A 15500-nucleotide genomic window follows, 5' to 3' on the forward strand; every position below is an offset into this window, starting at 1 on the left:
CCTGTCTCTCTCTCTCATGAATACATAAATAAAAATCTTTTAAAAAATCTACTGAAAATATTTAATTTACCCAGAAATTATTAACTAGAAAACTAGAATTCTTACCTCTCCCAGTTTTATTGAAATATAATCAACACATTTCACTGTGTCTTTAAGGTGTAAAACATAACAATCTGACTTAAATATATTGCGAAATCCAAAATTGTATAGATACACACAAAAAAACTTGTGATGAGAACTTTTAGGATCTACTCTTTAAAATATACCATATAGCAAGTTAACCATGGTCATCGGATGCACATTACATCCCTAGTACTTATAATTGTAAGTTTGTACCTTTTGGCCATCTTTATTCAATTCCACCTCCACTTGTCTCTGGTAACCATAAAACTGATCTTTTTCTGAGTCAGTTGTTTTTATTTTTTAGATTCCACATATAAGTAAGATCATATGGTACTTGTCTTTCTCATTTGACTTCACTTAGCATAATGCCCTCAAGGTCCATCCATGTTGTCATAAATGGTGGGATTTCCTTTTTTATGGCTGAATTGTGTGTATGTGTGCACATGACACAAATTATCCATTCATCCTTTGATAGACACTTAGCTTGCTCCCTTTATCTTAGCTATTGTAAATTATCTTGCCATGAACATGAAAGTGCAGATACCTCTTAAACATAGTGTTTTTGTTTCCTTTGGATATATTCCCAGAAATAGAATTGCTGGATTATATGGTATTTTGTTTTTTGTTTGTTTTAGGAATCTTCATACTACTTTCCAGAGTGGCTTGCACCAATTTACAGTACCTCCAATGATGCACAAGTGCTCCCCTTTCTCCACATCCTTGCCAGCATTTATCTTTTGTCTTTTTGATGATAACAATTTTAACAAGAGTGAAGTATTAGCTCATTCTGGTTTTGATTTGATCTAGAGTCTCAGCACACAATACACAAAATGTCCATGATAGGAATGAAAATCACTCATCATATCAAAAACAGGAAAAGCTCAAACTTAATGAGAAGATAATCAAGAGACATCAACACCCAAGTGATTGGAGTTATTTGGCAAGGAATTTAAAGCATCAATCATAAAAAATAAAAATAAAAGTGCTCCAGAAAAAAATTATGTACATACCTGAACCAAATGAAGAAAAAAACTAATATAAAGAACATGAGATATTCTGAAATGAAAAATACTGTAACCAAAAGACTCAGTGGATGTACTCAAGAGCTGAATGGAGAGTAGAGAGGACAGGGTCAATGAGATTCAAGACAGAACAAGATAAACTGTTCAATATGAACAACAGAGAGGGAAAATATGCTAAATCTTACAAGGGAAGAATAAAAAGTGTGAGGCTGAAAAAGCATTCAAAGAAATAATGACAAAATTCCCCAACTGTGGCAATAAATATAAGCCTACAGACTCAAGAAGCAGAGCAAAACCCTAAACAGTGGAAACCCAAAGGAATTCATGCCAAAATACTTGATAATCAGACAAGAAAACTAAAGATATAAACAATTCTTAAAAGCAGCTAGAGAGGAACAACTCATTACCTATAGAAGTATGCTTCAAATGAGAGTTCTCTGCAGAAAACCTAGAGGCCAAAATGAAATGGCACCTTTATCCAGTGCTGAAACAGTGGTCAACCAGAATTTTCCACCAGCAAAAAAATATTCTTTGGTAATGAAGGTGAAATGAAAACATATTCAGATGATGGAAGACTAAGATAATTTGTTGCCAGGAGACCTCCACTAAAGAGTGGCTACAGGAAGTTCTTTCAGCAGAAAAGAAATGAAGGAAACATGGAACATGTGGAATAAGGAAAGAACAGAAAAAGTAAAGACATGAGTACACTTAATAGACTATCTTTCTCTTGTGGAGCTTCCTAAATTATGCTAGACAGTTAAAGCGAAAATGGTAATACTGTCTCATATAGTTGTTAACTTGTTCAGAGGAAATATTTGATACAATTATATAATAAAGTAGGCAATTAAAGAATCTCAGTTGAGATAAGATTTTGAACTGGTTAAATGTTTACACACATAGAGTATGGAAATTATGTATGTATGATGTAATACCTAGAGCAACTACTAAAAAATCTATAATCAAGAACTCTAAAGTAGAATTCTAAAAAATACTAAAGTAACCCACAGTAAGGCATGAAAAGTGACGGGAACAAAACCACCAATAAAATGGCAGATGAATGTTCACAGCAGATTTGTGTATTAACCAAAAATTTTAAACCCAAATGTCTTTCAAAGGCTCAATGGTTAGAGAAACTATGGCATATGCATAAAGGGAAAACTACTGAGAAATTTAAAAAACAAAAATTATGGTCTCTGGAACAGCTGGGATTTATCTCAAGGGAATCATGTTGAATGAAAGACACCAATCTCAAAAGGTTATATAGTGTATGATTCCATTTATTTTTTAAGATTTGAGGCAGAACGTGAGTGGGGGGGAGAAGCAGAAGGGGAGGGACGGGGGGAAAGAATCTTAAGCAGACTCTGCACTCAGCATAGAGTCTGATGTGGGGCCTAATCTCATGACTCTGAGATCGTGACCTGAGCTGAGATCAAGAGTCAGATGCTTAACTGATTGAGCCATCCAGGTGCCCGATTCCACTTATATTTTTAAAAGGGGGAGCATGTGTGTGCAGGGCAGGAGGAGCAGAGAGAGGAGAGATGCCCAAGCAGGCTCCATGCCCAGTGTGGAGCCCAACACAAGGCTCAATTTCACAACCCCTGGGCTCATGACCTGAGAAAATCAAGTCAGATTCTTAACTGACTGAGCCACTCAGGAGTTCCTATAAAATACTCTTGATATGACAAGATTATAGAAGAGATTACTGTTGCCAAAGATTAGGAGTGGGAAGCAGGGAGAGGAAGGGGTTACAGGTGTGACAACAAAGGGACAGAGCAAGGGATCCTTGTGATGGTGGAAGTTCTGTATTTGATTATGGTGGTAGAGAAATCTACACAAGATAAAACTGTATGTAATAACTACATGGACAACACACAAGCCCATGTAGAACCAGTGAAATCTGATAACAAGTACAGATTCTGCCAGTGTCAGTTTTGATATTGTACTATAATTACATAAGATGTTAATATTAGGGGAAACTGGATGTAGGGTACACAAACTACTTAGCACTACAGGGTATTATTCTTGCAACCTTCTATAAATCTGCAATTATTTCTAAATAAAAACTTTTAAAAACTATTTGAGAGTGGGGGTAGGGGTGGAGGGGCAAAGGGAGAATCTCAAGCAGACTCCCCACTGACTAGAGCCCACTGCAGAGCTTGATCCCAGGACCAAGAGATCACGATCTGAGCTGAAGTGAAACCAAGAGTCAGATGCTCAACCAACTGCACCTCAGAGGTATGCCAATAAAAACATCTTTTGAAAGTCCCAGTAGAAAACAAAAAGACAAAATATATGAATGAGCTTTTCAAAAGAAAAAAGTAAATTTGAGTTCTGTAAGTACTTGAAGGGTTTAAATATAAAACATTTTAGATGTGGTACAAGGAAGTGAGATTTCACATCCACTGGGCACATACCTCACGTCTAAAATCGTCAGCATCTGCATCCTCACTTAAGGATTTGGAAACCAAATAAAGCTTTGTTGAGATATGCTAAAATTCCTTCTGCTCTGATGCAGGCATCTATCCTTGGCTTGACATTAATCACGTTTTATAGTAGGTATGAATGGTCTCTCCTCTGAAACCAAGCCAAATGTCAGTGTTTTTTTTTTTTTTTTAACAAATAGCCAATTATCTCAACAATTGACTATTTCTTTAGTTTCTTCACTGCTTCCAGTTAGAGGAAAATGTGTGTTTTAAATAAAGATAAATTTTTAAATTGGCATCAAGTAAATGCTATGTATATACTGATGGTTTTTATTATCTGAATTAACTTCAGATAATAATTCATCTTAATTCAGTTTGTGTATTAGCAAAGATAATTTTCTATAAATGTATTTGATAATACACAACTTTTAAGTTGTTTCTATAGGTCATGTCCTTCACCCATTTGATTATGTTAGAGAAACAGGAAAATAAGGCAAGAAAGAATACAAAAGATAGCAACATTATCTTAACAACCAGATTTGTTGGCACCATTATTTTTGCTTTCATTCTTTTATTAAAAAAATGTTACAGATAAATATAACAATTCCATCTAACCCTCTCCCACTTCCTGAAAGGCAACCAATGTCATATATGGATCTATAAGCAATACACAGTAGTGTTCTTTGCATTATTTTTATTAAACTTATACAAATGTTACGTTTTTTCATTGTACATTTTGCTTTTTTCCTCTCAGTATTATATATTGTGATCTATGTAATTATACGTCAAATTTGTATCTTCTTTCTAAATACTGTATTCTATCATAGCAATAACATGGTAATAATCTATCCTTCTACTAATGAAAATTTGTTATGTCCAATTTAGTGTCATACAAACCACAATGCAGTGATGAACAAAGAGATGTGTATCTGTGTGCCCATATGTGCATGCCTCTAAAGGCAATACACCAAAATAGAAATGACTATTTCATATCTGTGTTCTTAGAGTTATCCTGTTACTCTAAAGTAATAAATCTAGTTTATTTTCATCATAGTTTCAGACATTTGCTTTTTATATTCTGATCTTCAGTCTTTCTAGATTTTATTGTTGTATATGATATAAAATAGAGACATCATTTTTTGTTCATATGACTCTTCCATTTACTGAATGGGCCATTCTTTCTCCAATGACTTCAAGAGCAACATAATTCACAAAATTCCCATATCTCCTTTCTTCATCCTTGTTTCCCCAGATTTATCAAGAATACATTGTTTAGACACAGCTTTAAATAAATTATGTGATACTATCTGCTATACTGTTTCTTCTCTTTTGTCTTCTACTTGTTTCAGCTATTTGTGGTCCTTTATATTCCCATATAAAATTTTATATCAGTTTGTGACATTCTTAGAATTTAGTGAAAACTTTGAATGGAAGTACCTTAGAGGTTTATGAATTTATATGTTTAAAAATGTGTTTTCAGACTCATTTTTCTCAAAATTTCAGGTGTTATTTTGTGCCCTTCAAAATGTTTTGTAACTTTATAAATGTCAGTCTTACAATTAATGTGTTTATCCTTAGACATTGTATATCAACACATTTTCAAATTAACTAATTCTTGTATAAGAGAACATTTTTATAGTTTCTCTCTTTTCCCCCAATCTTCTTTTCCTTGCTTAATACATTGGCCAGGGTAGGAGCTCAAATATATTGTTGATATGCTGGTAGCAGGTGTCTTGTTTCATATTTAATAAGAATGCTAAATAAATAATAGAGGTCTATGAAGGTTTTACAATTTATTCATTTTGCAATTTATCATCCTTGTAAGAATTGTTACACAATTGTGTGACTTCTTTAAAAGGCTTTCCACATCATAGTTTTCTGCTCTAGAAATGTAAAAGGAGGTGCTAATTCTTTCTGAAGGCGTCTCCATCTTCACGATATACATAGTGTTTCTATTTCTATTGAGTATGAATCCTCTGGTGTCTAACAAGGTGTGACTTTTGGCTGAAAGCCTTACCACACTCATTACAATGATAAGGCTTCTCACCTGTATGTTTTCTCATATGAAGTGTAAGAGATGAGATTTGAGAGAAGGCTTTCCCACATTTACTACAATCAAAGGGTTTCTCACCTGTATGACCACGTATATGTATAGTAAGGGATGAGCTTTGGGAGAAGGCTTTTCCACATTTATTACATTCATAGGGTTTCTCACCTGTATGACCTCTCATGTGCACAATAAGAGAAGTTCTTTGAGAGAAAGCTTTTCCACATTCATTACATACATAGGGCTTCTCACCAGTATGACTTCTCATATGTAAATTGAGCAATGAGCACTGAGAGAAGGCTTTCCCACATTTATCACATTCATAAGGCTTTTCTCCTGTGTGACTTCTCAGATGAAGAGTAAGGGATGCAATTTGAGAAAAGGCTTTACCACATTCATTACAATCATAAGGTTTCTCTCCAGTGTGAACTTTCTGATGTGTAATAAAGTTTTGCTTTTGGCTGAAGGCTTTACCACATTCATTACATTCATAGGGCTTTTCTCCAGAATGAATTTTTTCATGGGCAATGAGATTTGATTTCTGGCTAAAGGCTTTGCCACATTCCTTACATATGTAGGGTTTTTCTCCAGTGTGAATTCTCTGGTGTCTAACAAGATTTGACATCTGAATGAAAGCTTTCCCACATTCATTACATTCATAAGGTTTCTCTCTAGTATGAATCTTCTGGTGTGTAATGAAGTTTTTCTTGTGGCTGAAGGCTTTTCTACATTCCTTACATTCATAAGGTTTTTCACCAGTATGACTTCTCATATGTACAGTAAGGGCTGAACTTTGAGAGAAGGATTTTCCGCATTCATTACATTCATAGGGCTTCTCACCCGTATGAATTCTTACATGTATAATAAGCATGGAAAACTGAGAGAAGGCTTTTCCACATTTATCACATTTATAAGGTTTTTCTCCTGTATGACTTCTCATATGAAGAGCAAGGGATGCAATTCGAGGGAAGGCTTTACCACATTCATTACATGCATAAGGTTTCTCCCCAGTATGAACTTTCTGATGTGCAGTGAGGCTTTGCTTCTGGCTGAATGCTTTCCCACACTCATTACATTCATAAGGTTTCTCTCCAGTATGAATTTTTTCATGATCAATGAGATTTGATTTCTGGCTGAAGGATTTCCCACATTCCTTACATGCATAGGGTTTCTCCCCAGTATGAATTCTTTGATGTCTAATGAGATTTGACATTTTAATGAAAGCTTTCCCACATTCATTACATTCGTAAGACTGCTCCCTACTATGAATTTTATGATGTTTAATGAGTTTTTCCTTGTGGCTGAAAGCTTTTCTACATTTTTTACATTCGTAAGGTTTTTCTCCAGTATGAATTCTCAGGTGTCTGATGAGGTCCAAGGTTTGACTGAATCCTTTCCCACAGTGATTACACTTGAAGGGGGTTACTACAAGATGGGATGGGCTAATGCAAAATGATTTCATAGCTTCATTATATTCAGAATGTTCCTTTCTTATAAGAATTCTATCATTATTATGACAGCTGAAATTATTATATTCTAAACACTTTCCAAATAAGTCATATTCATAGAAATTGTGACTGGAAGGAAAAAAGTCCGGGTTAAGAGGAAATGCATTTGCAAATTTCTTATGACATTCATTGACTTTTTCTTCAGTCAGTGTTTTTGTGAATTTATCTTCAAATTGTGTCAAAAGTCTGTCCTGGATTTTCTGATGCTCATCAATTCCCCACATATCTCCTAAAACAGATTGCAAATAAATATCACTTGAACAATTTTCCAAATTGTAAAATGAAGAAAATTTCAGAAAGTATGCTGTCATGGGATTGATTCTTGGCTTACAGCCTAGTTTCCCATTATAAAGTAAATTTCATGTGCATAAATCTCCTATTTTCTTTTCTTTCTTTCTTTATCTCCTATTTTCTAAGCTTAAGGAGAGTCCAGGAAAAAATATTAGTAGAGGAAGATAGGAATACAAGTAGCTTTGTGTTTAAAAATGGGATCTGAAAGAAAAAGATAAACTGTGGGGTAAATAAAAGGGAGAATGCAGAATGTACAAATAAAGTAAGAAGAAATGATGGAGAAACAAAAATAGGAAGTTAAAAAAATCATAAAGCTATTTTGTAGGACTTAAAATAAGCTTTTATAAACTGCTTGACATAAGCAATTTTCTGGAAATTGAAAATTACCAAAACTGAACCTGTAAGAGGTAGAAAACCCTTATGAACCAACTTCTACAAAATAACAGAAAAATATGAAAAAGCAATTCTCAAACAGATCAAAAAGGTTAAGAGAGATTCAGATGGGAATTTGAACATTTAGGGGACATTTGCTTTCAGGATCTGCAAAATGTTATATAAGAAAAAAAAGAATTAAAAAAAAGAATTTTTAATTTATTGTGTGAAATGAACATAATATTAAAACCAAAATCTCAAGAAAGATGACAACCAAAAAAACAAACTATATACCAATTTTACTTATGAGTTTCAATGTAAAAATTCTACCTAAAATATCAAAATAATCCAGAAGGAAAGAAAAGTGATCTAGAGCACTTTAAATACAAGACATATCATACTTAAGTAGATTATTTCCAAGTATATTTTACTATTAGAAAAATCTACTTCTATAAGCAAATATATTAAAAGGTCAAAATAAAAAATCAAGTAATTATTTTCAAAGCTATTTTTAAAAATTATAAAACCAAACATTTTCCATAAAGAAACCTTCATAAAAAGGGAATACAATATTTAACTTGAGAAAAAAAGTACAGTACAACTTAAGCATTAGTTTAATATTTAATAAGAAAAATTCCTCCCCCTTCCATGGCCAAAGAAAAAGAAAAGAAAAACCCAAAGCACTGATATAATAAGTACTATCACTATTATTACAGTTCTGGATAGTGCATTAAGTAAGAGAAAGAAATCAGAGGTATAAACACTTGGAAAGGAAAGATAAGGTTAACATTTTTGTCAACAATAAAACAATTTACCTGGAAAATCAAAAGTGAAAATTATAAAAACAAATTCACTATACGTTGGAAATTAAGTTTTAGTAACATTTATATATGCAAACAACTATTTAGAAAAGAACAGAAGACTATACTTACAGTCACAACAAAAATATGAAAAATATGGGAATTTAATATGTCCCAAGATTTTCAGAAAACTAAAATGCACACAGATTTGACCAAATGGGAAGGTGCTATGGGTTGAGTTGCCTGTACTGCAAAAAAGACATGTTGAAATCCTAATTCCCAGTATTCAGAATGTGAAGTTACTTGGAAAATGGGTCACTGCAGATGCAATTAGTTAAAATGAGGTCATACTGGAGTAGGGTAACTCATAATCTAACTGGTCTTCTTATAAAAAGTATGCAACATGAACAGACAGAAACACACAGGAGACCACCATATGAAAATAAAGACAAGATCGGAGTTATGCTATTACAAGCCAAGGAATGTCTAGGGCTATTAGAAACTGAAAGAGGGATAGAAGGGTCCTTCTACAGGTTTCAGAGGGAGTATGGCCTGCCAACACCTTGCTTTAGTATTTATAGTCTCCAGAACTGTGAGAATAAATTCCTGTTATTCTAAGCCACCCAATTTGTGGTATTTTGTTACAGTAGCCCTAGGCAACTAAAAAAAAGGCATATCACATTGCTGGAAAAGAACGTTTGACAGCAAAAATGACACAAGCTAATCTATTAAAGTAATTTTAATAAAAATGTTTGAAAACACAGGTAATAGCTCAAAGGAAAACAATGCTAGGGGTTGCCACCTTCGATAGGAAATGTGTGAAAGAGCTACTTTTCAGTATGTATCCTTTTTTACTTTAGAGGTTTTATACCATCAGCATGTATTATGTATTTTAAAAAATAAAATTGTTCTGAATACTGCAGTAATAAAATGAGAACAAACAATGGGCAGGTAAAAATTGGATCAAAATTGGAACATAAAATTGGAAGAGCCTACTTAGCATATCTGGATAGGGAGTAAGTACTGTGATCAGGAGAGAAAACAAAGAGGGAGAAATTTAGTGTAAATATGGTATAATAAATACATGAATTTATTTCATCCCACCCCAAATCACACCAATCTGAGATAAAGAAAAAATACATAAACTAACAAAGACTACCTTAGAGGAGATGGAAGATCACTCTCTTAAGAAATAGAAGCAGAAATGCTGTTGAGTCATGTCGAGACATGAGGTAGAGGATACAAAATAAGGGACAACTGGCTCAAGCATAGAGTAAGTGCAAGCCTACATACTAAAGGATAACATTCAGTTCCCTGTTGCTGCTTAGCTCCAAAATTGGAAATGGAGATTTTTCTCCCTCTCTGCCAGACAGATAATAAAGAAAGGGAAAATTCCTATACAACTATAAAGCAGGTACAGTTAGAGACTTGGTTGCAGATTACAAACATAGAAATGGTGGCAGTGTACTAACTTCCTGGGTCACTTAGGGTAAAAAGAGAAGATCCATTAAGCAAATGATGTTGAAGAAGGTAAGATTAGCTTGCCAAAGTACCATCAAAACAGAAGTGAAAAAGAATTTTAAGGGCAAGATTAAATTGTCAGATGTGACACAAGACTCCATGTTTTAAAATGGTGGAATGGAAAAGGCTCTGATCTCTTTTTGTCTCTACAAACAATGGGAATGAATTTTCACTAATTCTTGAATGAACCTAGGGGTGGCTGTAACCCCAATTATAATAAATGAGTTAGTGTTGACAAATACAGTGAAGGCTAGAACAGGGGAAGAAGGATTCTAAAAGACAGGTATTCCTGCTGATCTTGGGTAGTTAAAGAAGAGCAAGAAGCTGAGAGTCAAATGGATATTACACCCTGAAGGGCAGAGTTAATTATCCTATGATTACAACAACGAAATTTGGGAATGCAGACTGGTTACAGAAGACTTGTTATCCCCAGATATCCCACCAGGACTGAACACGGAAGCATTGAAACATTTACTTTTTTAGGAAGAAGTCTGTTGGGGTGAGACTGTAAGATTAACAGTTATGAGAAACTTTTTAGATGAAAAAGAAAAAAAAAAGCCTAAACATACTTCTACACATACAACCTTGTAGAATAAAGGGCTTCAAAATAAAGCACAGATGCATTCATTTCCATCAAGAATTGGTAAACTTTTTCTTAAAGTGTCAGATAGTAATTGGTGGGTCACACAATCTTTGAGGCAACTATTCAACTATGCCGTTTTAATGTGAAAGCAATCAAACACAAGACATAAATTACTGGGTGTGGCTATGTTTTAATAAAACTTTATTTTCAAAAATAAGTGGCAGGCCTATAAGCCATAGTTTACTAATGATCCCTGTTCTAGATCAGAGTGCTCATTTTATTTCCCCAACATTAACTTTTCTTAAAAAGCATGTCAAGGAAGAACTAGCCTACTACTAAAAAGGAGAAGGTGCTGGAACCAGATCTATAAAAAGTATTAGAGCTAGAACAATTATGGCACAAAGTAAATAAAATTGAATTATTGCATAAAGTAAATGAAAATGTTGACTATTTCCATGAATGAAAAAGCTTAATGAAAATAAATCTTTAAATCAAGAGCTCAAAATATAAATGTAATTTGTATGGGATGGTGAAAAAAAATGGCAGAACCAAGGAAAGAAATGGAAGAGAAAAATAAAACCAGGCAAAATGAAGAATATCATGCAAGTGGGGTTGAAAAGAGACTAGATAGTAATTTTAGTATTGAAATTATGGTAGAGTAATTAGGTAATTAGGTAACTGAAAAATAAGATAATGGGTTATACAAATTTTTGATGCATCACTGGACTTATAGAAAGCATGTATTTCCAAGAACATAATACTCTCCACCAACCATACCTGAACACCACACACTAAAAAATGAATAAAACAAAAATAAAGTGTTATCTGAAATCATGCCTGTGGGTGGGATTTAGAAAGCAAGCTGGAAGATGGATCTGACTTGACTACATATGCAAATGAAAGCTCTATTAACTGAAGCATAAGCCCTGGGACAGGAATAAGAGAAAGAAGCTCAACTGAGGTTCCTACAAAAACCCAAGACATTCTAAAAATGTTCAACTGGTCTTCACTTGGTAACGCCTGTTGGCACCTACCAGAAGCACACGCAAATTATCTTAAGAATGCAACCCCGATTTAAGACAATAAGATTATTGCAATAAGGTTTAAAAATGCTGAACTCACAATCAGCAGTCATCAAGCATGTGAAGAATCAAGTACAATAAATAATCAAAAACAAGATATTTAAACCTAAGGACTTAAAATATTAGAATTGTCAGATACAAAAAACAGAAGAGTGGGACACCTGGGTGGCTCAGCAGTTGAGCATCTGCCTTTGGTTCAAGGCATGATCCTGGAGTCCCGGGATCGAGTCCTACATTGGGATCCCTGCATGGAGCCTACTTCTGCCTCTGCCTATGTCTCTACCTCTCTCTCTCTCTCTCTCTGTGTCTCTCATGAATAAATAAAATCTTAAAAAAAAAAAGAAGTGCTACGTAGAGTATTTTTAAAGAACCAAAGAATAAAAACACAGACTTGAAGCAGCCACAGAAATCAATAGAAAGAGTCAGAAAGTCATAGGAGGAAAAAGGCCAAAAAACCAAAAAAAAAAAATTTTTTTTCTAGAAATACCAAATAGTAGTATTGAATTTTTTTAAGCATATGAGATAAAAGATCAATAAATACAGCTGAAGAGAGAATGAGTAAACTTGATGATATATTTGAGAAGTCAACATAGAAAGACAGAAAATAGTAAAGGAAATGAAAACACAATATAGTGGAAAAAAGATTTAGCCTCTACCTTTAGGAGTCTCAGAAGGAGAGTGTAAAGAAAATGAAGGAAGCCAATATCTGATGATGTTGGCTGAGAAATCTGCAGAATTAATGACAAAAATAAGAGAACACTATGGGAAATTTTATACCTACAGATTAGAAAATACAGATGAAACAAGTTTTTAAATATAAAAGACTACCCTGGAACATCAGTGTATGGTAAACCTTTATAGATACAAGAGCAAACAAATATTTATGGAAATTACATTGTACAACTCTGTGAAAATTAATTTGAACAACAGAATTAAGAGGGTAATTTTTTTAGAACATTATAACCTATTACCAAAAACAAATGCCAAAAGAGACAAAATATCTGCACAGAACAGTTGTAATGATAAAAGATATCAAAGCACTTTCCTTCGATAATCCACAAAGTCCAAATAGGTGAACAGGTAAGATAAACCAGAATTTTAAGGGAGTTATATGCTAATGCTATTGTAAGTATTTCAGAAGAAGAAATGGTTCGCCGGGACACCTGCACCCCAATGTTTACAGCAGCAATGTCCACAATAGCCAAACTGTGGAAGGAGCCTCAGTGTCCATCAAAGGATGAATGGATAAAGAAGATGTGGTTTATGTATACAATGGAATATTACTCAGCCATTAGAAACGACAAATACCCACCATTTGCTTCAACGTGGATGGAACTGGAGAGTATTATGCTGAGTGAAGTAAGTCAATCAGAGAAGGACAAACAGTGTATGTTCTCATTCATTTGGGGAATATAAACAATAGTGAAAGGAAATATAAGGGAAGGGAGAAGAAATGTGTGGGAAATATCAGAAAGGGAGACAGAACATAAAGACTCCTAACTCTGGGAAACAAACTAGGGGTGGTGGAAGGGGAGGAGGGCGGGGGGTGGGAGGAATGGGTGACGGGCACTGAGGGGGGCACTTGACAGGATGAGCACTGGGTGTTATTCTGTATGTTGGTAAATTGAACACCAATAAAAAATAAATTTATTTTAAAAAAAAAGAAGAAGAAATGGTTCTAAATTCTATTTATGAAACCAGAGTAACAATGACTTCAAAACCTGAAAAAAGTGGAACAATTATTTAAATTTATGATGAAATTGTGAGGATGAAAAATAGTACTAAGAAATACATAGGGGCAGCCCCAGTGGTGCAGTGGTTTGGCACCGCCTGCAGCCCAGGGCCTGATTCAGGAGACCCTGGATCGAGTCCCACATCAGGCTCTCTGCATGGAGCCTGCTTCTCCCTCTGCCTGTGTCTCTGCCTCTCTCTCTCTCTGCATCTCTATGAATAAAAAATAAAATCTTAAAAAAAAAAAAAAAAAGAAATACATAGACATAATTCAATTATATACTACATAAAGGAAAAAATAATATGATGATCTCTTGTAAGAAAAGATTATTTTAACTACACAAGCATTAAAAAAACTTAAGGTGGCAAAAGGTACTTCAAAGAGGAATAACCAACTATGAAAAAATACTGGAAAAACATACAACAGATAAAAGACTAATCACATCAATACATTCACATTAAGAATTCAACAGAAAAAAGGGCTAAAGATGTAAACCATTTATAGAGAAATATAGACAGAATTTAAACATGTGAAAATATCCTTGACTTCACTCATAATAAAGGAAATACAAACTCAAAACAAAATGAATTGCTTTTCACCTATCAAATTGGCAAAGTTTTTAAAACTGCAAAGACTATGTTGGCAGAAATAGCTGGTAGAAGTAAGAATGTTATAGTTGCTTTGGAGGGCAAAAAAATCTTGGCAATATCTACCAAGTTATAAATATATGTGAATATATACGTGTATATATATGTTATCTATATGTATATAAATGTATATATATGTATATAGGTATACATGTGTGTATAAATACCTGTGCAGACAACTGTGTGCACAAATACATGACAAATGTAGCAGAAAATGGAAGCTAACAGAGAAATATCACTGACTTTAAAACTTACTGAGTAAAACAGCTGTAGCCATTACTGAAGTATGAGAGTAAAGCTAAAAATACAGTGGGAAATATGACCATGAGTACAAAATAAAATGCTAAGGCATTTATAATGGAAGGAAAAAGAGAAAGTAGAAAGAACTATAAATGTCAACAGTTTATTTGAACAATGCGAATTATGTGAATATCTGAATGTAAAAGGAAGGGATCCTATGTAACAAGGTGGGAAGAGAGGCTGAAGATGCTAGTAATAGAATGATTGTCAAAGTGAAGCTGGAAATGAATTAGGAAATGTTGGTATCTAGCACACAGGTAAAAAGGCCAACTAGTCCTTTAAGTTCTGTGGAAAGAAGAATGTTATCTAGAAAAGACATCTTAGGTTAATAAAGAATTCACACAAATTATCACTTAAAAGTCTCCAGTCTTTAGGAAAATATCTTTGAAGAACATTTCACTGGGGTCAACTAGTCAGGGATTAACCATTAAAGAGTCCTGGCCCCTCCTCACCTGTCTGTTCCCTCCCTAACTAACCTGGACAGTGTCTCCTTAACACTTCTTCCTCCACCACCCAAGGTTCTTCTTCTTGCTCCAACTTGAAAATCACATCAGGTTTGGTGAATGGACAGCCTGTCAAAGGAAAGTAACATAAAATTTGGGCATAAATTATCAGGAACAAAAAAAATCATTCAAGAATTGATGTTGGCTCAGGGAAACCAGGCTTTCTGAGGACAAGGACTTGGTTTCTGGGGACGCTGCCCCTGAAACATAAGCAAAAATGACCTTTTGTTTTGAAAGCTACAGCATGCACATTCATGTTAGCAGAGGCACTGAAAGGTCAAACTCATTCTAACATTAAAAGGTTCTGCACACTTCAGAAATTTTGGGGAAAAAAGGTACTTTACTTCCGGAATTTGAGTTATACAAGAAACTACCCTTACCCACTGTGATTAAGTTGTTATAGTTTTCTAGCATCACATTCCGGTACAGATTCCTTTGAGCAGGATCCAACTGCTGCCACTCTTCCTGGGTGAAGTCAATAGCCACATCTTTGAATGTCACTGTTCCCTGTAACAACATACTCCTACTCAATCTGAAGTCATCCAT

The 15500-nt window shown here is 34.3% G+C and overlaps 2 protein-coding genes across 7 annotated transcripts in view; one reads left to right on the top strand and one right to left on the bottom strand.

Moving 5' to 3' along the window:
- LOC112643556 (zinc finger protein 570) overlaps window positions 1-15500 on the top strand; it is a 131807-nt gene that overhangs the window by 43467 nt on the left and 72840 nt on the right. The gene's annotated exons all lie outside the window — the stretch shown is intronic.
- Window positions 4107-15500, bottom strand: part of LOC112643531 (zinc finger protein 569) — a 51181-nt gene continuing 39787 nt past the window's right edge. For 3 of the 5 annotated variants that reach the window (XM_035703559.2, XM_025421517.3, XM_035703565.2), the window contains 3 exons: window positions 15335-15461; window positions 14928-15023; window positions 4107-7352 (listed from right to left, as the gene is read on the bottom strand). In XM_035703559.2, the coding sequence (XP_035559452.1) occupies window positions 5527-7352; window positions 14928-15023; window positions 15335-15461 (2049 nt within the window). In that variant the 3' untranslated portion in view covers window positions 4107-5526. The remainder of the gene's footprint in view (window positions 7353-14927; window positions 15024-15334; window positions 15462-15500) is intronic. The other 2 variants (XM_035703567.2, XM_035703571.2) reach the window with 1 other exon arrangement.

The sequence above is a fragment of the Canis lupus genome, chromosome 1 (assembly GCF_003254725.2).
Source record: "Canis lupus dingo isolate Sandy chromosome 1, ASM325472v2, whole genome shotgun sequence".
Classification (NCBI taxonomy): domain Eukaryota; kingdom Metazoa; phylum Chordata; class Mammalia; order Carnivora; family Canidae; genus Canis; species Canis lupus.